This window comes from Paroedura picta, chromosome 3, assembly GCF_049243985.1.
Source record: "Paroedura picta isolate Pp20150507F chromosome 3, Ppicta_v3.0, whole genome shotgun sequence".
Lineage (NCBI taxonomy): Eukaryota > Metazoa > Chordata > Lepidosauria > Squamata > Gekkonidae > Paroedura > Paroedura picta.
The window spans coordinates 89,525,784-89,549,573 of record NC_135371.1 but is presented as its reverse complement, the minus strand read 5'-3'; the positions used below and the strand labels follow the sequence as shown (position 1 = coordinate 89,549,573).

At 41.4% G+C, this 23,790-nt stretch overlaps 1 protein-coding gene across 9 annotated transcripts; it reads left to right on the top strand.

Moving 5' to 3' along the window:
- Positions 1-400: 400 nt before the first annotated feature.
- Positions 401-22,925, top strand: LOC143832406 (F-box/LRR-repeat protein 21-like). Of its 9 annotated transcripts, XM_077326771.1 has the most exons (10): positions 401-586; positions 1,440-1,538; positions 2,844-2,943; positions 4,990-5,083; positions 6,107-6,184; positions 11,261-11,708; positions 14,377-14,499; positions 18,668-18,703; positions 18,966-19,137; positions 21,151-22,925. In XM_077326771.1, exons 6-10 carry the CDS (start codon positions 11,349-11,351, stop codon positions 21,792-21,794), a joined length of 1,335 nt encoding a protein of 444 aa, XP_077182886.1. In that variant the 5' UTR covers positions 401-586; positions 1,440-1,538; positions 2,844-2,943; positions 4,990-5,083; positions 6,107-6,184; positions 11,261-11,348; the 3' UTR covers positions 21,795-22,925. The 9 variants fall into 9 exon arrangements, with proteins under 9 accessions (XP_077182886.1, XP_077182890.1, XP_077182884.1 ...); XM_077326775.1 differs by lacking the exon at positions 6,107-6,184 and having other exon boundaries at positions 2,849-2,943; XM_077326769.1 differs by lacking the exon at positions 6,107-6,184.
- The last annotated feature ends 865 nt before the right edge of the window (positions 22,926-23,790 follow it).

Sequence of the window (23,790 nt, the reverse complement as noted above, 5' to 3'; positions counted from 1 at the left end):
GAAGTAACAATAAAAAAAACTTGGATTTAAAGGGGCCAAGGGATTCAAACTTGTTCTGCTGCTTCTGACCAGCAGGGCTACCCACCTGAATCTCTCCTCACTGAATGTTGGGATGTCCCCAAACAAATGAAAAGAATATCCAGAGGAAATAAGAGCATTCAGTGTGTCTCTCAGTAACCGAAATAAAATAATCTATACTGTCAACTAGAAAAGACTCCTAACCCTCGTTTTTACTTCCCACTTTTCCTCGAGATCTCCATCTTCCATTTTAGAATCCTTACAGAAATCCCATCCATACAAAATGGCACCAAGAGTCACGTGACCCCCCTGTGCCAATTCTCTTCCCGAAGGAGGGGCCAGATTGGCGCTTCATCTAAGCTACCCTGGCGGCACACAGGCGTTGTACGCAAGTGCGGAAATCTGGGTCAACCGGCGCCGGGCCGTGTGCGCATGCGTGCAGGCAAGGTGCGTCGTTGGGCTCCGGTAGCTGCCAAGCGGTTCCTGCTTCTCGTCTGAGGTCCTACCGCGGAGGAGACGAGGCGCCTCCCAATCGCTCTACAGCTGGCGACTGTTCTGGGCTTTCCTGGTGAGAGGGAGCTTGGGGCTGAGGGTGGCCTGGGGCAGGTATGAGGCGAGCTTGGAGAGGGCTGGTAGTTTCTCCGCCACGGCGGAAGGGGCGGGAAGCAGCTGCAGACATGCTCAAAGCCGCTCCGTTAGGGGCTGACGGGGGAGAGGTGGGCGGGTGGGGGCTTTGCCTCCCGCCTCGAGAGGACTACCGAGAGCCCGTAAGCATTGAGTGAAGTGAGGGGTTGCCCCTAGGGAGCCCGGATTTCTCCCTGGCCGCACCCCTGCCAGCAGCGTCTCAGCAACACGCCTTGGAATGTAGTGGGGCGACTTGGGTGGAGGGAATTCACCGCCCTTTCCCTTGCGGCTGCGGTGGAAGGCAGGTCATGCAAGCAGCAGGTCTGCGGTTCGCCTGGGCGCTCGGAGGGGCTCCTGCAGCACGAATAAGAGGGGGGGGGGGGCTGGGTCCTGGTCCTTTTCCAGGCTGACCGTGACAGCCTGGAATCCCAAGTGGGCGCTTGTACTTCTTGGGCATCAAGCTGACATATAGGGTGTCTCCCTCCTGTTTGTTGCAAGGTTCTGCGGTGCTAGGGTGAACGAAACAGCCAATTTAAGGTTGGTACCCAAGGCACCAACTCTCTTAACAGAAGTCTGTTTGAGCAGCCACTCACTCAAAAGTTCTCAGACTCTGTTAGGCAGAATAGACAATCCAGCACATACGTCTTGATATTTTTCTTGCTGCTTCTATTGGAGAAAAGTATTAATAATGTAAATGCAACATAAATGGCAGCGTCTTTATTTTGTATATATATACTGTGTAATGAGTTTATGAGAGAGATATTGATATAGGTACCTGTCCTTTATTCCTCTTATAGATTAATCTCATGCATTAACTTGGCCTTCTTGGTTGCTGTTTGTGTTGGCAACAAAAGGACTGTCTAAAAGTTGAGCATTGCTAGGCTGCACAAATCACAGTGAGTACATACTTTAATTTATCAGCATTTTAGTAGGAACTTAAGAGTCGTGATGTTAAACCCAAAATAGATATCCTTTCAAATGAGAGTGTTTTATTGTTTTACTCTGTAAGCCACCTTGAGATGACATTGTCAAGAGAGGTGGGGTATACTTTTTATTTATTTATAAATAAATAAATACTTGGTTATTTACCCAGTTATTTCACCGCAAAGTATGGGATTCTGTACAGACATAGGGTGTATGTGTGTTTACCATTGCTGAACCTTGATCCTATACATCTTAAGTTCTGTTGTTTATTCCTGACACTCAGGAACCTTGCAAGCAATTGCAAACATTTGAACTGAGTTCAGTTTACTTGAATATTTGATTGGTGATTGAAAACCATCTTCATTTGCAAGTGGGTCGACCTGTCCCGTGTTGCAAGCTGAATATCAAAAAGATTCAAGAGTTTGTTCAAATATGGTGAAACTGAACACTATTTTTTAAATCTTATTCCTCTCCATGAAGTACAGAGATATTGAGAGCAATGATGCTTAGATAAATCTATTTTGGTAGCTGAGAGTTTGAGATGCATCTATTTTAAATAGATCCAGTAAGGCAAGCTGGCTTGTGATAGCAGATATCAAACAGTGTTATGGCTGCTTTCTCTCTCCACTTAAATGCAAGAGAATTGCTTTAAATTTTGACATGACTATAATTGTATCAGAGCAATTAATTCCTTGCCACTGAAAGAATCAGCAATTATGGATGGAATTGGTTTTAGACTTTTAATTATTTATTGTATGCACTTAAATATTTTATTTATATTCTGTAAGTTTTTATTATGATGTACTGAATCTGAAGAGAAATTAAAAAGGCTCATACCCTTTTAGGTCTCAGAATGTTAGACTAGGGGGATCTGGGTTCAATTTCCTTGAAGAATCTTGAGTTTCTCAACCTAATCTGTTTGTTTCTATGGTTTTGCTACATAGTAGGACCATGGCGAATCCATTTCAGAGCTGTGAGCATGAAATGGAAGATTGCCATCTGAACTCTGTGGAGAAAGAGTGGAATAAGCGTAAAAAGTAACCCGATATGATGACCAACTGTTATGCTATCTGTTAATGCAAACATTGCAAGTGTGAACTTCTAACCCTTTCCTTGGCAGTTTGTTCTTCTCCAGCCATTGATTGTGTCAAGATGATCCTTGTCTAAAGTGTCATGGTATATTTGTAGTTATTAAATTTTTGCACATCATAGGAATTTGACAAATCCTTACTGAAATTCAATTTTGGGAAATATAATTTATTTTATATTTTACCTAGCCTAGAAGTGCAAGCAGACAGATGTGGGTGATTGCCTCATGGCCGCAGATAAACCAGTTCATTCATCCAATGTTAAGTGTAACTTGGACACATTCTTTAGGTAAGAGAATGATGGTACATAATTTGGGTTTAACATTACCACACTAGTTCTAATAGATATCAACAATTGAATAAATTCAGTTATGCTTTACATGTATTTTGTGCAGTATATTACTTTCTGTGGTCTCAGGAATATTCTGTTGCTTTGTGAAACAAATGTGTTTTAAGGTCAGAAACAATATGTCAAAGAACAATCAAATCAGCAGTCAAACAAAGAAGAAATCAACTATTTCCTTTACAGAGAACAAAATCAGAGGTCTAGTTCATTCTAGTCACAAAATTGTGTTGCTGCACCACTTCTGTGGTGGAACTTTTTGCAAAATTGTTTGTTCAGTTCTTGTTTACTGTTAGCTAATGATATATCATTGCATCTAAAAATGCCAAAACTGCATTATTTGTCACCTGAATAAAGAATTTGTTTTTGAAGAGGCACCTTAGCAATCCCGTGATAGACAGGATCGCTGTCTTAACATAGTGCAACATCTCTTGTAATCATTGACAGGGTAATTTCAATGTGAGCCAGGATGCTTTAATTTTCCCTCTTAATTTTTTTGTAAAAATTCTGTTCTCCCTGGTTATAAGTGCCTTATTTTGCCCAGCATTGCTAAGAATTCAACTAATTCAAATAAGATTTTTGCAACCCTGTAGGCACTTCTGGAATTTTAAAAAGACACAACAAAGTAGCTGCTGTGGGGAATCCTTTAATATTTTTGTTCATGAAAAGGTTGGGGTATCTAATGTTAAAAAAATATTTGAACACATTGAGAGAAGAAAGCACAAAAAGTAAATTTTAATTATTATGATTGCTCTAATAACCAACATTTGTTTTATCTTACACACTTTCCAGGTAAGTGTAGCAGAAGCAGTGTATTTAAAATAGGACTACTTGCATTTTTGCAAGCAAGTTAAAAATAAAGAATAGTAATACAGAAGGTGGTGGAGAAGGTATTCATAAGGCAGTATAGGTGGAGCCCTAACTCATGCTTTTTAGATTGTCAAGGGTCTGTTGCCTACAGTGTAGATGTGGGTCATTCAAATAATTTTTGCCAAGGATAGATTAGGGATGGTGAGTAGCTGGAGTGCCAGATCTACTCAGTCACAGGAGGTGAGGAGATGGAAAAAATGGGGGGAGTAGCCTGGAAAGGAACAGAAACAGACAGCAAAGTTTTGAGTGAATGGCAGAATACTGCATTGTGGTTTCTATCTGTACTCCAATCCAGGCTTCCTTTCCTACCTATTCCTTTGATCTAAGCTAGGAAGCTCTTGGTAGGAGACTGGTCTGCCAACTCCAATGGAGTTTCAGGGCTTTTAGCATTTAAGCCCCAGTTTGAACCTGGCTTGCATACCTGAATCTGTGGGTGTCATCCATGCTTTTCAGGAAGCATCTGCATCTTGTCTTCCCCTCCCCATTCCTATCACAGCCACTGCAACCTCTCATTCCTTTCCATTGAAGCATACCTTGCTGATGATTGGGGTGGGGGTGCTTGAGGACACAGGAAGAGGAGGAATGGGAAAAGGGAATGAATGGGGCAAGGGAAGACAGAGAACATGACAAGGGGTAAAGAAGTGCTGAAATAACAAAACAGCAATTGGTAACCAGGAAGCACATCAGTGGTTGCTGTTTTTGCCCCCAAACCTGGAAATATCAAGCCAAGCACTACTGTTATAGAAGGAATCGTATGAAGAATATCAAGTCAACACTTCTGAATCCTGACTGCTAAGTAATTTGATACGTTTCCAAGCACGCATTCTGTTGTACTACTCCAAATTTCTCTTATTTCTGTTTTCAGCAAGCATGTTGTGTTTGAAAAGTGTGCGTGTTTTTGAAGGATAGAATGATTGGTTGTCCCAACAGTGCCAGATAGGTTTAACAGTACAAAAAAGTATTGAGGCAAACAGTCCCCTACCTGCTATCACTTGTTGCCCTATTCCTCATCTCCACCTTTAGCTGTGGCATGTGAGTGCATGCACTGCCTGCCTGCTTCCTACATCCTTGTTCAGTGTTGGATATTACATACAACTGCAGCATTACGTTGTTTTTCCACAGCTTGGGGAAAACAGGGCAGTGGCAGCTGTCAGGCTTTGGCTGAGAGTGGAACAAGGGTGGATAGGCATTTGCCACTCAGTACTCAGCCAAGAAGGTGAGTGGCAAATTACATGGGTGTGTGAAGCTGTTGACTCTGATCCCAAACAAATGCATGTGGAAAAATGCTTTCTGGCAATTTCATTGACACACTTTGCAAATGCATTTTCCAGATAGTTCATCTTCTGAGTCTTGGCTAGACTTTTCTGAACAAATCCTTCAAGAATTAGGAAAATCAAATGGTTCTTTCCATTATAATTCCCTTTTCCCTAAAACTCTAAATAATTAATAGTTTTAAAAGAAGCCAAATAAATATAATTTGGCAACTTGAAGAGGAGATGGAAAGTGCTTTCAGGTCACTGCTGACTTATGGCAGTCCGACAAGAAATGTCCAAAGGTGATTTTCCATTGCCTGTATCATGACTCTGGTATTCTCTAAGTGCTCCCATCCAAATACTAGCCAAGGCTAACCTTGCTTAGCTTCCAAGATCGAGCTAGCCTGGGCTATAAAGGTCAGGTAACTTGAATTACACAATGGAATAATGTGTGTGGGAGGTTGTGGTGTTTATTAGATAAAATAAGATTTGTAGTGGTTTTATCTGCATAATAGTCACATAGTTTTATTTATACATGATGATAGTTTATAGAATACTGAAGGAAAAAATAGGCACTAGATCTTAGTTTGTATTATGTAATACTTTTGATTAAGCATATCAAAGTGACTTCCCATGCCTGTTTTAGGTGTCTTAGTGTACACGTTTCACTTAGGTTGTTTTGTCTGATATTTTTGGCCAGTATATGCCACCCGAATAGTGCTTATAATGTTTCAGTTTAGATGATGGTGCCCTTACAAGTCTTCTCTTCAGTTAGATTTCTGGTATCTGATGGCACTTTGTAATACTGATCAATTCTAGATACCGTTCATTTCAGGCCACTAGCATAAACTGCTTGCTTTTTTACTAGTTTTGATCCCAAAACTGTAACTCAGTCCTTAATATAGATTTCCTAGACTCAGCACTTCACAGGTCAATCTTTCTTCTGGAACTCCACCCTGCTTAAGGAATCCTTTCCTCTCAAACAGGATGACTCATCAGTGGGATGGCTATTCAGCCAAAATAAAGGTGCTTGTGTTAGACAGGAACTTCCACATTCTCTGGAGGTATGTGTGCATGTGCACCTTTAGTTCAAGGCTTTCTAGTTTGTGCGACTTGAATGTAGATTTTTGTTTTCTTCACATGAAGAAAGTGTGTTTGGATCTATTTGAAACATGATGGTTCAAATAAAATATGTTTGTATGTGAGTTACTGATTGTTCAGAATGAGGTAGAAACCACAGTTTTATGTATTCTAGTGAAGTAGCCCTTATAAAAATTTGTTCTGCTTCCTTCACACACTAGCTTTGGAGACCCTCTCTTTACTGGTTCTACATATAGCAAATAACCAGCATTTTGTCAGGTATTCTGCATAAAATGTGGTCTCAGAGGATGTGCAGTAACATTGTGGTATAATCTTGAGATTTTATTCAGCAGTATACTTCATGCTGTTTGTATGTCAGCTGTAGAAAGCATACCTATTATGGTCCATTCCATGAGACTTTTAAAGCAACTGGAAGCCCTTAAGCCAAATTTCACCCTGGGAGGTGCTGCCTTACTAACTAGATGCAAAAATGGTGTAGAGAAAGTGGTATCTGCAGCAACAAGGCTTACTACAACATTCAGGTAGAATTTGAGGTACTCCTTAGTCTATAAAGTAGTCTTCCTGGAAAATTAATTGCTCTTCAGGACTTGGTAGTCTTCCTTAGACAAGACTGATAGGTGTAAAGCAGGGATACCCAGCATGGTGACCTGGCATCCATCAAGTGTTTTCAGAAAGAGGGAGGAGCCAGGTGGGGCTTTTATAAAGCAAGATTATAAAGAGATTTCAATGGCTGTGCTGATTTTTAAAAATGTCTTAGTAGCACTGTGATTGAAAGTAAGTGGTAATAGCCATTTTGTGGCTGGCTTTACCTACAGTGGCAGACATTTTACAGCTCTGTCTGGCAAGCTGTGCCTGTTGTGTGTGTCCAGAGAAGGGCAGCAAAGATGGTGAGAGGTTTGGAGTCCAAGACATATGAGGAGAGGTTGGGGGAGCTTGGCCTGTTTAGCCTGGAGAAGAGACAACTGAGAGGGGATCTAATAACCATTTCAAATATTTAAAAGGCTGCCATGTAGAGTAGCAATCCCCAACCTGTAGGCCGTGGACCACATGTGGTCCGTCGACTAATTGGAGATGGGCCGCGAAGGACGCCTTCTTCCCCCCCCCCGACCCTTTACTTCCCCCCCCCCCGGCTCTTTACAACACACTTCGGGTGTCATTGTCTCCTATCACTCCCAGATGGGACTATCTCATTGCAGAGAAACAAGCTCAGGGTTCCCATTGGTTTGTCATTGTCATGAGTTAAAATTTCCATGAAAATAAAATATTCCGTATGTTCATTGTTGTGGCGTGTCTGTATCTTATTTTGAAGGGATTACCATAGTGATCAGAGAGCGTTAGGGCAGTGGTTGAGAGTAGAGGAGTAAACTACCCCCCACACACCGGGCCTCAGTAAAATTGTCAAGCGCTGAGTGGTCCCCGGTGATAAAAAGGTTGGGGACCACTGATGTAGAGGATGGAGCAGAGTTGTTCTCTCTTGCCCCGGAGGGACGGACCAGAACCAGTGGGATAAAATTAATTCAGAGGAAATTCTATCTAAACATCTGGAAGCAGTTCCTGACACAGCAGTTTCTTAGAATAAGAGACTTCCTCGGGAGGTGGTGGGTTTTTCATCTTTGGAATTTTTTAAACAGAGGCTGGATAGCCATCTAATAAAGAGACTGATTCTGTGAAGGTTCAAGGGGGTAGCAGGTTACAGTGGATGAGCTATAGGGTTGTGATTGTCCTTGCATAGTGCAGGGGGTTGGACTAGATGACCCAGGAGATCCCTTCCAGTTCTTTGATTCTATGCCTGTCAGAATTTCAAAGGTGCTGCAGGCTCAAAAAGGTTAAGGACCCTTGGTGTTATGGCTAAAAAAAACCCTGGATTCAAATAATTATTGAAATACCTTCTGAATAGCATTATCAATTATATTATTATCTTCTTGCTCTTAATGGCTCTAGGGTTAGAAAATCATGCTAAATTTTGTTCAGGTTAATTATATTATGATCTGTATATTCAAACATGGTTAATTTTACAAAAACTCTTCAAATATAACAGTATTTGCTTCAAGATATTTGTAAAATGAATGCAACAGCTTCTACAAATATTTGTAGAGTGAATGCAACAGTTCTTGGAGTATGCAGTAAGATTGTATTGTAGAGCAGTGGTCCACAACCTTTTTGGGGTTGCGGACCGGGGGGGGGGGGGCGATCCGGGCGCCGCACATGCGCGGCAGCCCCCGCGCAAACGCACAAGCACGAAACGCTGCGCATGCGCGTTTGCACTCCTGGTGGGGCCGCAAATGTGCATGCACGAAACTGCCGCACGTTTGCACCGCTGGTGTGCCGCCTGCCGCACTCCCCCCCCCCCCCCGCAGAAAGAAGCTTGCCGGGCCGTAAGCTAATTGGCTGCTTTGGCGGCCGATTTGCTCGCGGCCTGGCGAGTTTCTCGGTGCTGGGGGGGCGGGGAGAGGGAGCCGCGGCCCGGTGGTTGGGGACCACTGTTGAGGAATACTTGTTCAGAAATGTCCCGTCCATTCCCCCCCCCCCCTATGTGCACACACTATGTATTCCTTTTTCACTGACTGTTTTTCAGAATATTATGGAGGTTTAGGCTCTTGTCTGTTTCATCATTAGAAAATCTAGTATATTACAGAACAAAAAATGTCAAGGTATTAATCTGAATTACAGAACATTTTCCTTTGGAGTAGAAATCTTGTTGCATTCCATCTCTGGTCAAATCTAAACTATTTAAGCAGCTGTTAAGTAATTTCTGCAACCTTTTGAGGATTATTTGCTTGTGTTTATGTAGGAGAACCCCACTTACAACATTAAATCCTTCTGTGAAAAAGATGATCCTGTTTATGGGTTTTAAATTCTTTATGACATGATGTGAACATTCTACTGAACTGAAGTAGTAATTGAAGCAATTCTCCTAAAGGCTTCAAATTTACACATGCTCTAGATGTGTTAAAATTTGTGGCAGCAGTTCATAGTGTAAATTTTAATTCATTACAGAATATTGTTCCTCAGTATTCAGTGTGAGATAAAATATGGTGTGAGGAATATGCAGTGTTAGATACGAGTCACCAGTGTCTATGTCTGCTCTATGATTGTCCTGTTTTGGGGACAATGATAATACAAAAACTGGTAGCTTGGATTTTAACACTGTATGATCTTGGGTCATGCTATTGTGCAAGTATCCATGTCTGAACTGAATTTTGATTAGATTTTGCAATTACTTCAATTTGAAAAAAGACTACATATTGGAAGAACTATAGGAAGTCATTACAGGAAATATTTACAAATTACCTGAAGAAGTCACGGCTTGCAATCGTGACATCTTCGGGAAGTTTGTAAATATTTCCTGTAATGACTACCTCTAGTTCTTCCAACATGTAGTCCTTTTTCAAATGGAAGTAATTGCAAAATCTAATCAAAATTCAGTTCAGACATGGATACTTGTACAAAGTAAAGGTAAAGGTATCCCTTGTGCAAACACCGAGTCATGTCTGACCCTTGGGGTGACGCCCTCTAGCGTTTTCATGGCAGACTCAATACGGGGTGGTTTGCCAGTGCCTTCCCCAGTCATTACCGTTTATCCCCCAGCAAGCTGGGTACTCATTTTACCGACCTCGGAAGGATGGAAGCCTGAGTCAACTTGATCGAACTCCCAGCCTCATGGGCAGAGCTTTCAGACTGCATGACTGCTGCCTTACCGTAGACAAGCTATTAATTGGGAAGCATTATTCTATTGCTTTTATGTAGATTTGCTAGTTAGTGTGAACTACCCAAGCAACATGATAGTTTAAAGATTTAGCAAAGTTTGCAATGTCTAAACCTTGTTTTTAAAAAATCCTGTATATAGAAATATACCTTGAAAAAGGTAGGGATTAAGCAACAACACATAAAGCAGATGATTCCTCATGGATGCGGTCTCAGTTATGCTAAATGTCTTTGCTTGGGCCAGGCCAAAATGAGAACCCACCATTCCTCCATGATCCTGCAGTGTCTTCAAAAAGGAAGAGAAGGGGAAGATGAAAGGCTTCTCTTTTAGAGGCACTTGGGCGTTAAGGGACTAAATTTGGAGGGGTGGGAGAGCAGATCAATGAAACAGTAGGAAATTTAATGTTGCATGATACTGCAGTCTCTTCCCAGTTGGCAAAATTCTGAAGTAGCAAGAGGGCAGAACTAAAAGAGAAGATCTTTAAATGGCTGATGAGCTATCCTAGGGTGGGAAACTCATAATTCTGCATGTACCTGGGAGATGCTCTGATTGGGATGAACATTAGAATCTTTATTCTTATTGACATGGAAGTCAGAATCCTGGCTCATATTGGGAAGCTTAATTTTTTTCTTCTAGCAATAAGTTTGATTTATTCTCTTGCTAGGATTGCCGGGGTATGAGGAAGTCCCAGGCCATATTGCCACACAGGAAGTGATGCCATCATACTGTGATACTCTGATATTTGAGGAAAAAATTCTGTGCAAAAATTGTTTCTACCATAACGTTTTTGTCAGAGCATTGTCCAGATGATGGTGGCATGATGGCATCAGTTGCTAGCGATGTGGTCTGGGCCTTCCTCTTTCTCATAATTCTCTTGCCATCTGATCTAGTTTTTGATTTGTCCTTGGGAAACTACAGAATGGGACTGTTGGATAGGGCTGTTCAGGCACTGGATTCTTGAAAGAACATATCCAGATCTTCATTTTTCTGCTTTAATGTCAAACCTTAGTTTTCCCATAATCTAAAACATTGTAAGACTTCAGTTGTATGGAGGTTGTCCTCCATCCCAGGAACTTTTGTGCAGAAACAGTAAATGGAAGAAAGGAAACTAAAGAGGGTGCTGCATATTACATTTTAGCAATTCCATTTGAAAAACTGTAAATATTTGTATACTTCAACTTTCCAAATACTAAATAAACTTTAGATATAAGCATGTTGTTAGTTTTATAACCATGAAAAATGATGATTGTTTTGTTAACTGATCCAGAAATTTCTTCCAGTAGTATATAACTTAGATTTTTAATACTGTTTTCTTGGCCATCTACTTTTCTAGGGATTTACTGTACTTGAAAACTTACAGAAAACTTTGTAGCTTTTATTCGTCCCAGCATTGTTGTACTTGAAATCATCTCACTTTCGGAATGAAGAGGGTCAAGCAAACAGATAAAGCTGAAAATCCAGTTCTTCAAAAGCTACAGAGAACAAAAAAACAAAAACCTGGTTACTGCAGTACATCTCACCTTTATACCTTGGTAGACTGGGGAACCTTACCCCACCATGTAATCTTGCAGATATTTCAGTTCCTGCCTCTTGTTGACCGTGCTCGTGCATCTTCCGTTTGTCGAAGATGGAATGAAGTGTTTCATATCCCTGATCTCTGGAGGAAATTTGAATTTGAGCTCAGTCAACCTGCTACTTCATACCTCAAGTCGACACACCCAGATCTCATCCAGCAGATCATTAAGAAACATGCTGATCACTTGCAGTATGTCAGCTTCAAGGTAAACATCTGTCTTTAGACAAAGAAACAAAGGTCATTATATAAACCCTTGTTTCAGTAATTATGAGTATTTAATTATTGTTGTTACTGTTGTTGTTAGTTGTGAAGTCATGTCCGACCCATCGCGACCCCATGGACAATGATCGTCCAGATCTTTCTGTCCTCTACCATTCCCCGGAGTCCAATTAAGCTCACACCAACTGCTTCAGTGACTCCATCTAGCCACCTCATTCTCTTTCGTCCCCTTCTTCTTTTGCCCTCAGTCGCTCACAGCATTAGGCTCTTCTCCAGGGAGTCCTTCCTTCTCACAAGGTGGCCAAAGTATTTGAGTTTCATCTTCAGGATCTGGCCTTCTAAGGAGCAGTCAGGGCTGATCTCCTCTAGGACTGACCGGTTTGTTCGCCTTGCAGTCCAAGGGACTTGCAAGAGTCTTCTCCAGCACCAGAGTTCAGAAGCCTCAATTCTTTGACGCTCGGCCTTCCTTATGGTACAACTTTCGCAGCCATACATTGCAACTGGGAAGACCATAGCCTTGACTAGACACACTTTTGTTGGCAGTGTGATGTCTCTGCCTTTTAGGATGCTGTCTAGATTTGCCATAGCTTTCCTCCCCAGGAGCAAGTGTCTTTTCATTTCTTTTTTGCAGTCCCCATCTGCAGTGATCTTGGAGCCCAGGGGGGAAAAAGCTGTTACTACCTCCATTTCTTCCCCATCTATTTGCCAGGAATTGAGAGTGCCGGATGCCATGATTTTAGTTTTCTTGATGTTGAGTTTCAAGCCAATTTTAGCACTCTCCTCTTTCACCCGCATCAAGATGCTCTGCTTCCTGCCATTAGAATGGTGTCATCTGCATATCTGAGATTGTTGATATTTCTCCCTGAAATTTTAATCCCAGTCTTAATCCTATCTAACCGCACCTTTCTCATTATGTGCTCCGCATACCAGTTAAATAGGTAAGGCGACAGTATACAGCCTTGCCGAACTCCTTTCTCAATTTTGAACCAATCAGTAATTCCATGCCTGGTTCTCACTGTTGCTACTTGACCTGCATATAGGTTTCTCAAGAGACAGATAGAATGCTCTGGTATTCCCATCTCTTTAAGAACTTGCCACAATTTGTTGTGCTCCACACAATCAAAGGCTTTAGCATAGTCAATGAAACAGAAGTAAATGTTATTCTGGAACTCCCTAGCTTTCTCCATGATCCAGCGTATGTTGGCAATTTGATCTCTCGTTCCTCTGCCTCTTCGAAATCCTGCCTGTACTTCTGGAAGTTCTCGGTCCACATATTGCTGGAGCCTAGCTTGTCGGATTTTGAGCATAACTTTGCTAGCATGTGAAATGACTGCAATGGTGCGGTAGTTTGAACATTCTTTGGTATTGCCCTTCTTTGGGATTGGAATGTAAAATGACCTTTTCCAATCCTGTGGCCACTGTTGAGTTTTCCAAACTTGCTGGCATATTGAGTGTAGCACTTTTACTGCATCAACTTTTAAGATTTTGAATAGTTCAGCTGGAATGCTGTCACCTCCACTAGAGTATTAAGCACAGCATTTATTATGCCTTTGTTGTTGTAGACAGAACCAAGGCATAATTAATGGCATGGAGTTCAGAGAATCTTTACAGATTCCAAATTATATTCCTGATAATAAGACTCTTAAAAGCAGCATAGAAAAGGAACGTTTGAGCTATTCCCTGAGTGCTTTCTGTGATTTTGAAAGTATAGGATGTGCATTTTAAATTTCCACCAAATTGCCCTTTGATACACACACACATCCCTTCCATGGCATTTTATACTTTTCCAAGGGTTTTCCCAACTTTCAGACATTGCTTTTCAAGATAAGTAGGCAGAAAGGGATAAACAAAAATTCTTCCTACCAATTCTATTCCATTAGTAGAGACTTGCAGCCAAGTTAGTATTTAGCACTGGTGTATATTTTTAGAGTTCCAGTAAAAAAACACATTCATCTATAGAAACTATGTCACCTTATTCATGCCTCTTAAATAAGCTAATACTAGAGGGTGATAAAGGAAATTCCTTGATTCAGAGTTACTTTTATCATCAGTGGCAGTGAATAGCTTAACCCTTTGAGGTACAACTGCCACCATATTCATTTCAAACTGCATAAGAACATTGGTGCTGATTTTTTACTTGAGGCATTAAATGTTGAAATTGCTGTGGAACTGGTTATACTTGAAGTGGTGGGATATAAATTTAATTTAAAAAATTAATACAGAATTTAATTTAAAAAAATATATAGAGTTGTGTAGAAATATAGATGCAGCCTAGCTACATTTTCTGTTTAATTGACCCTTTTGTGTTTATATTTTTTAAATGTACACATACTTGAAAATACCTTTTAAAATATTAGGTGTAGATTGAATGCTGGTCACCAGAAGTCTTGTTAATTTCCTCTGTAGAATGTGGGGGTCTCTTCCTTTTTTTAATTCCCCATATTACCTATTTTGCTTTTCAGGGCTACACATTAGAAAAATAGAAATAGCTAGATTTTAATTGAGACTAAGAAGCATTGCAACAGCTGTCGATATCTTTATAGTGCAGAGAACTAGAGAACTCTTAACACATTGCACCAGTATTGGATACCTTCAGCTTGACATACCAACATCTTTCAGTAAAATCTGACACGTTCCTTAAAACTATCCTTCAGGTTGACAGTAGTACTGAGTCTGCAGAAGCTGCTTGTGACATCCTTTCTCAACTGGTGAATTGTTCTATAAAGACCCTTGGCTTGATTTCCACAGCAAAGCCAAGCTTCATGAATATTTCAAAGGTAATGTGTTGCAGTTTTGAACTTCCACTTACGGAAATTGTGTATAAAAATAGGACACGAATGTGTGTCCCCCATTTCAAATAGGCAGTCTGACAATTTGAAAATGCATGACCCAGCTATATATTTTGTGAAATGATGGAAAAAGTGACAATTTCTAGTGTTACAAGGTGGATTGGGGCAGAATTCTGATTGCAGTAGGTCTTTGTGGGAACTAGTGAAACACATGTGATCTTAACAGTATTCATTCAAAATATGAAATGAACAAAATGGAAGTGTGTGAAGTCTTTGGTTAAAATAGTATCTGATTGAAAAGAGAATAATCTGCAATTTACTTTTGTATCTTGTAACAGGGAATACTGCATTCTATTCAGCTCAGCATGATACAGACTTTACAGTGGCTTGACTCTTTTTTTACTTTCAGATTATGACTTACTTTGACAGCTGTTTTCTTATGATAGTAATACAGATACAGATGATGCTTTATTAGCTACTTGTCAGAATGTACCTACAGACTTGTTAGCACTATGACATGGTAAATTAGTAGACAAGGTAGTACAGATTTTTCTCTCAATATGTTGTGTGCAGTATAGATTATTGGTAGATTCATGTAGAAGTTTTGTCAGGGAGAGTCTGAAACACTGAAAAACATGTTGACAAAAGGTGGCCTGATTACATTTTGAGTGCAAATGAAACACATAATCCATGTTTGAAAGACTGCTTGTAATCCACAAGAGTAAACATGAAGGAAAATTTTTAGCAGGAAACATTAGTGAGCGCAGGAGATGGGAGAGGAAAAAGGGGAAGGAGAGGGGGAAGAGATGGGGAAAAGGCACTGTCCAGTCAACCACCAACCTAATCTAAATCTATTCTAAATTGTTGCTCAATTGTTGCTCTCTTGATTGATTCAACCCAAATTGATGACCCCAATTAATTCATCCTATCTCCCTCTCTCTCCAACCTAATCCAAATTGACTGTTCACTATATTGATTGACCCAACCCTGTTGATTGATACAATCCAAACTGATCACCCCCAATTAATTCAATCTGACCCAAGGGAATCAGGGATCCCAATAATAAATGGAAGAGGCAGAGATAGCAGTGGGAGAACATAAGGGACCTGAAATACAATACAATCATACCCAGGCCCCTTCCAACCTATATCCCATTCTTCGGGACACGAGGGTGGGGGCAAAGATGACTAACCTGCCTCTGACACTGATGCTCTGCAATACCAGGTCAATGAACAACAAATCTTCTACCCTGCAAACCTACTTTGCAGAACATAGAGTGGACCTGGCATGCATGATGGAAACCTGGATCAGGGAGGGCGAAACAGTTGCCCTTAAAGAGCTAGTCCCTGCTGGGTTTTCTGTCCTCCATCAGTCTCGAACTCCGGGGTGGGGAGGAAGGGTGACAGTCCTAATCTGAGAGGATTTCTCCTTCAGGGCTCTTCTCGCGCTGTCAATTCCAGGTATGTGATTGTGTTGGCCTCTGGTGGGGATCAATCGAGAGTGTGGCCATCTGGGTGGTGTACCGTGCACCCAATGCACCTCCAGATGCCCTGTCGCCACTTGGACAGAGGCAGGTCAGCGCTGCTAGTATTATTAGACCTTTCAGCAGCATTCAACACAGTCAACCATGAGCTTCCAGCTCATCGCCTCACTGATGCCATAATTTGGAGGACCAGTCCTTCAATGGCAGATCTCCTTTCTCCGAGGTCGTGGGCAGAGGGAGATCTTCAAGCCGCCAACAACTCACATGCAGACTCAATACAATACAAAAACCTTTAATGGCATCCATAATAAAACAGTTTACAAAACAGTTCTGGAAATACAGATCTATAAACCTGTAAGAAAAATTGCAGCAGGGAAAGGAGCAGCAAATACAAAAAAAAAAATAAACCAGTGACCTTTACTTCTTTGCCCTGTGGGTCATTACTGTAGATAAAAACGTGGCTAACCATTCATGCGGACTCTTGCAAGGAGCGGTCCTCTCTCTGATCCTATTTAATATCTTCAAGTGCCCTTTTGCCCAACTGGTATGGAAGTTTGGGCTGGGTTGTCACCAATATGCGGGCAACACCCAGCTCTTCCTCCTGATGTATGACTGCCCTGATTCTTCTCCAGAAGCGTTTGCCAGCTTCCTGGAAGCAGTAATGAGGTGGCTCATGCAGAGTTGTCTGAAGCTCAGTTATTCAGAGACAGATGTCCTGTGGTCGGGTAGGAAGGGTCCAAGTAAGGAAGTCCATTTGCCCAACCTGGATGGAGTGCAACTCTCAGTTGCTTACTCCACCATGAATCTGTGAGCAATCCTGTAAGCTTCCCTTTCCATGGAGGCCCAGGTCACTAGAGTAGTGCGGCTGGCCTTCTACCACCTTCACCAAGCTAAACTACTAGTGCCCTACTTGGCCTCAGATCATCAAGCCACAGTGATCCACAAAATGGTCGCCTCGAGGCTAGACTTCTGCAACTCACTCTATGCAGACCTACCCTTAAATTTGATCCAGAAACTGCAACTGTTCCAGAATGTGGCGGTCAGGGTCCTCACAGCAACACCATGGAGGTCCCTATGCTGGCTACCAGTTGAATTCTGGATCAGGTTTAAGGTCTTGGTAATTACTTTCAAGGCCGTATGTGGTCAGGGCCCAGGGTATCTGAAGAACCACCTCTCTGCCTACACTTCTCAAAGAGCTCTTCACTCTGCCACCTCCAACTGGCTAGTGATCCCTTACCCCAAGGAAGTCTGCTTGACCTCAACCAGGACCAAAGCCTTCTCTGTCCTTCCCCCCACTAGTGGGATGAGCTCCCAGAGGAGATCAGGGCCCTAATGGAACTAAAATAGTTTCGCAGGACATGCAAAAGGGAGCTCTTCCACCAGGCATTTGGTTGAGGTCGACCAAAACTATACAACATCTACTGGGCTCCAAATCCCCCTCCCTTGAACTTATGCAACAGGTCTGACCAGCTATGGCATGTTAGAATGTTATTCTCTGTTCATTGTTATTATTATTGTTACCTTTATTACATTCAGTCAGTTTAATATATTGTTCTGTTACATTCTATGTGAACTGCACAGAGCCATAGGGGAGGGCGATATACAAATGTAAATAAATAAGATTGTAGGTTTTTACTTTCTGAAATAGATCTTGCCAGGTTGTCTTTTAAATAGGAAATGGTTAAGTTGCATACCAGACCAATAAATGATTAGAATAGAAATAAGACTTAATTCAAATGTTCTTTTGGTGTGGATCCTGCAGAAAATTAAATCTATTTGATGCAGGAGCATTTACAAACTTTATATAGATGCTCTGAATCATTTGGGAAGTAATTATACTAGTGTCTTAAGCATATCTATTCAGAAAAAAAAGATTTGTGTACATTGTGATAGCCACACTGATATAATTGCTTGATTGCTGTGTAACATAGCTGTGTCCAGAAGTTAAAAGCAGGTTTATTGGGGATATATATGGAATGAACTTTTTGCTATGTTCAAGTGCTTGCCTCTCTCATTTCAGGAGAAGTGCAGCTGCCTCCTTTTCAGGTTTGGGTGGCCTTGAATCATGCTCCAGTTTATTATGACATCTAGATCTAAGTAGTTTGTTCCCTTCACCCCAGCCACACCAGGATTCTTAATATTGATTTAATTCCAGTTTTAAATTCATGCTGATGCTTCAGTTCTGATGTCACAGTGAACTGGCATTTAATCCTGGTTTTCCAAACTTAGAAACCTTTCATTCTCTGTTTAGAGGAGAATAGGAGGAGCAAGGGGAGCATAACATCACTGAAACTTGGTTTGTCGTAGGGTAGCCATGAACTAAATAACTAAATGATTACTAAGTAGGGATGATCATAAACCAGGAAATTCTGGTTGGGGGCAAGGGGAGGTCCTGTTTGGTGTAGTGATTAGGAGTGCAGATTTCTAATCTGGTGAGCTGGGTTTGATTCCCCGCTCCTCCACATGCAGCCAACTGGGTGACCTTGGGCTCGCCATAGCACTGATAAAGCTGTTCTGTGACTGAGCAGTAATATCAGAGCTCTCTCAGCCTCACCTACCTTACAGTGTATCTGTTGTGGGGAGAGGAAAGGGAAGGTGACTGTAAGCCACTTTGAGATTCCTTTGAGTAGAGAAAGGCAGCATATAAGAACCAACTCTTCTTCTACTTCACAGGGTGTCTGTTATGGGGAGACGAAAGGGAAGGTGAATGTAAGCCATTTTGAGATTCCTTTGGGTAGAGAAAAGTGACACATAAGAACCAACTCTTCTTGGCACTGAACCGAACAAAAAATCCCTGAATTGGCCAGTTCAGAAATCTTTTCTCCCAGTCTTAGCTCTGGGAGAAAGGGAGTGGGGTCTCCAGGGAAGGGTTAAATGCCTAGCAACCATTTAAGCTGTACTTTTGGCTTCTCTCCACGTCCAAGGAGAATAACTGCTTGGTAAATATTTTCTGCTTTGTTTATTTGAATAGGCTCACTTTGTATCAGCACTGACAGTAGTCTTTGTCAATTCAAAGTCATTATCCTCCATCAAGATTGAAGACACACCAGTAGATGATCCATCTTTGAAAGTCCTCGTTGCTAATAATAGTGACACTTTAAAGTTGCTTAAAATGAGCAGCTGTCCTCATGTATCTCCTGCTGGTAAGTAATAACTGGCAAAACAAAAATATAAAATCGAAGTAGCAGTTGATGTTGAATTGTTTCTACTAACGTTTTATTTTAAATTGAGTTTTAAAATTATGTCAAATCGAATTTTTCAAGGTATTTAGCTGCTATGCTTTTATGTCAGTTTTGAGTCAAGCTTTTTTCATTCTGCTGAAGAAAGAGATTGTATATGTCTGTTTTTGTTGCTTCTCTCTGAATGTCTCAATTTTGACTGTATAAAAATAACCTAAATTTGATTGGGTCATCCTTAAATATTACAGTGTAGCAAGTGTAGACCCAGAAGTAGTGCCTTTGCATAGCCAAGTTTACAGAATGCACCAACCATGACCAGTCCTACCACCATATGTGACTGTCTTTTGCTGCTTGATCAAAGCCAATTCTATCTTGGTGAGCAGATGAACCATAAGGGCAGCAACTTGTAAGCCAAATTGCTTTTATAGTAGCAAAGTCAGTAGGTGTGGACTCCAATACTTGTTCTCAAAGGATTTTTGTTTGGTTTTTGAGCTAGCATTACTGTTTTTTCTCTTTTTAAATTGTCTTAGTTTTTAATTGCATGTATTTGAATTTTGGTCTGAATGACCGTAAATAAATATCTGTACACCGCCCGTGGCGCCGCGGGCGCCACGGACTAAATAAAATAGTAAGGGGTTCTGGGGCGGGATGTGTCCGGGATGAGGAAGGGTCCGGATTGGACCCTTCCTCATGACAGACAATCAGAGGGACCAATCGGCAGGCGCGAAGCGCCTGCCAATTGGTCCCTCTGATTCCCAGCCCCAGTAACTGCGAGCCGCGCGCAGCGCGGCTCGCAGTTGCTCCCGGCCTGACGCGTCAGGCCGGCCCCTGAGGGAGCCCCCGGCAAGACTCCAGCCGCCGAGAACCTCCAGCCGCTGAGACTCCAGCCGCCGAGAGGGAATCAGGGCCAGGCCGCGCCTGCGCGGCCCGATCCGCGGGCGCGGCCCCACGGGCGCGGCCCGATCCGCGGGCGTGGCCTCCGAGAAGCAGCAGAAAGAACCCACCCCCCCCCCCCAGCCACAGAAGATCAAAAAAACGCAGAGGAGCCGCCGCAGCCCAGCGCACCACGCCTGGGACTCCCCACCAAAAACCACGAGACGCCGAGGAGCCGCCACCCGCCACCTCTTTCAGGTAGCCTGTCCCTTGCTCTGTCCCTCGCCTGCCCCTCGCTCTGGTCCCTGCCTGCTAGCGCCCATTGTCTTCTGGATACAATGGGCTTTTTTACTAGTTGACAATGAAGCGAATGAATGAGTTACATATAAGGTTCAGCCATCACTTGGGCAGTAAAGTATCTGCAGAAGGAGTAGACAATACTGATCTTGATAAACTAGTGGTCTAAATTTGTTTGAGGCAGTTCCAGGTGTGGGATCCAAAAAAGACATAACTTGATCTTAATAATTGGCCTCATTTAAATCAGGACGATGAGTATGCACACATTTAAGCAATTGAAACAGAATTGCCTGTTGATGTGCTGGCTAAGGGTGCAGTGGTTCTCCTTTTCATAGGCATAGAAGGGTTATGAGCTTCAAAAAAAATTAATACATTCTTTCTGCAAAGTATGTTAATAGACTTATAAGCAGTGACAGTGCTATCTAAATGAGTAGATAGATTGCATTTTATAATTCCAAATAGAACTTCTGGATTTGTTTGCCATTGGAGTATACCACCTTGTGGGACCCTGTCTGGATAGAGAGGTATTATAGAAATGTATTAAAAATAAAATCATGTACCTTTAGTGTGATATAAGAATTTATTTGTTAAATTGTCTCATGAATTATGCATAATAGTACTTGGCTTTGAAAATTCACTTTCTAAAACTTTGAGAAATTCTTTTGCTGATATAGAAAGATATATGCAGTGGGCAAAAAGCCCCCGTGCTTTGTAGTCTGAGAATTCTGGTGCCTCGTTGGAAGGACTGAGATGAATGTATGTGGGGTTTTTATACTGATTTTATTGGCACTATTTTCTCTTTCCTAGGAATTCTGTGTGTTGCAGATCAGTGTCATGGCCTTAGGGAGCTTGCTCTTAACTACTACCTACTAAGTGATGAACTGTTGCTAGCTCTTTCCAGCGAGAAGCATGCTAATCTTGAACATCTCCGTATAGACGTTGTGAGTGAGAATCCTGGACAAGTTGAATTTCACACCATCAAAAAACAAAGCTGGGATGCCCTTGTCAAACATTCCCCCAAAGTAAATATTGTGATGTATTTCTTCCTGTATGAGGAAGAATTTGATCCATTTTTCAGAGAGGAAACCCCTGTAACTCATCTTTACTTTGGTCGTGCAGTTAGCAAATCAATGCTTGGACGTATTGGAATGAACTGCCCGAGGCTGATTGAGTTGGTTGTATGTGCTAATGGCCTTCAACCACTGGATGATGAATTAATTTGCATTGCCGAACGCTGTAAGAATCTAACTGCTATGGGACTTGGTGAATGTGAAGTGACCTGTCGAGGCTTTATTGAATTTGTAAAGATGTGTGGAGGCCGACTCACCCAGCTATCTATCATGGAAGAAGTACTTATTCCAGACAGTGACTACAATCTGGATCAAATTCATTCTGAAGTTTCCAAGCACCTGGGAAGAATGTGGTTCCCTGATATGATGCCAACATGGTAAACAGTCCATAAGGCAAAGGGCCAGAATGGCCAAAACTGGCTGTAGAGGGTATTGCTGTCTATGCAAATAAGAAATTGTTTATATGACGCTGAATGATGTTCCTCAATTAATTGCATAGGGGCAGGAGTATGCGACATTAAAAATGGGAGTAAAATATACTGAATCTACAAATTGGAAGCATATTTATTAGGTAAAATGTGCCTAGTTTAATCACCAGTTGATAGCAACATTTTTTTAATGATACGTGTTTAATTGTTAAAGCATTTGGTTTAGTACAGAGTACTACAGTGTTAGTATTTCTGTTGTGACTAAACAGCTTGGCCTTCTTAGTAATCTTTGCCACTTTTTAAAATTAATATACCATCTTGTAAACAACAGCTTGTGATATGAAACTTGAAACCTGAATGTATTACTTTTGTGGAAAATGAGTTAATGCTACAGCAGGACAGCTGTGTAAATGCACTAATACTGTTATTCATTAACTGGTTGACAAGTTGCTCTTAGTTGTACTGTGGTACCTGTAAGAAAGCGCTGGTCAATATATATACACTACAGGTCACGGTGATTCAAATTACTATCAATGGCCATAGGTACTGCAGATAGCAGCCATTTTGTGCAGCTGCCTTGGAAGATGCATTGTCTTTACCAGCCACTGCCCATAAACCAATGTGAAATTGCATTGGGGAGAGCAATAAGATTGCTTTTTGATATTTTTCCTGCCACACCAACCTCAATAGAGAATCCTTAGCAATTCCTGGGATGAAAATAGAATTAGGAAGGTAAAACCACTTATTGTATGATGTTAACATTCCTTAAGAAATACGCATCTAAACAGTGTAGCAGCTGTTTCTTAAATTTTTAAATCAAAAAAGATGCTGATCCCACTAATGTTGTAAATTTATAAGGAAACCCCCTCTTTCATAATATTTTGGTCGGATACAATGCTTGCTTCCTCAGACTCGGCTGTGGGCATTCAAACAGCTATAATGGCTGTGAAAAGGGTTCTCTCTTCACCAGTTCATGTGTGATAATGAAAAGTAACTTATTCTTGCTACAGTACTTGGATAATGTCTGTAATCTTGCTTTACAATTCAGATGTTGAAACCAGTCTTTAAAAGTATGGGAGCCTGATTTGTTTTGTAGTCTGTTTTTTTTTTGGTCTATAACAGATGAGTGCTTCTGAGTTGATTTATTCTTCCAAGGAGTGAAGCAAATATCTGTAACTCCAAATACAGTTGGACAAACATATCCCCCCCCCACACACACACAGTAATCTTGGCTCTAGTTCAGTTCATACAGTTGTCTCAGCAGTGCTGCAGAGTTTGGGTTAGTGAGGGTATAGTTTAAATCTTGCTGCTCTGAATAATATGTAAAAAGCTGAATTAAATATCCCTGTTTCCCCAAGTCCTCTTTCTAGGAAGGATTTGACATGTTTGTCCACACTGCCATGCCCTAGCGCCTAGTCAAGTAGATAGCTTGTATTATGTGTCAAGATCAGTTTCCAATTCCAGCTAAATCGGGAAGTAAAGTTTTCTTGAAAGTGCAAACTTTCGTTCGAATACTCTTGTAGGTTGAAAACAGCCATGAGGAAGATTCAGTCTAGACTTAATGGGAACGTCATCTTTTCATGAGTGGAAACTTTGCTGGGATTTAGGAAGCCTATAAACCTGCAGACACTTATCCCAATTAACTACCTGCCTTAAAAATCTGCTGGGTTGATGAGCTAGGGATTAGCACATATCTCTCATAAATCACAGTTGAACCAGTCCTGTGAGTGACTGCAATTTAGCATAAAAATCAAGAATGGTTTAAAAAGAAACATTGTTCTGATGCAAAAGATACTGCAGTCAGTAGAATCCCACTATGTGAACAGTAAATTTAAACAGTGCTGCTGAAGTTAAAATGACACCCTGCACACACACACATACCTCTGATCAGAATATGGAATATAGCTAAGGGCATATCAAAATTGTGTTATAAACATTTCACTGTGACA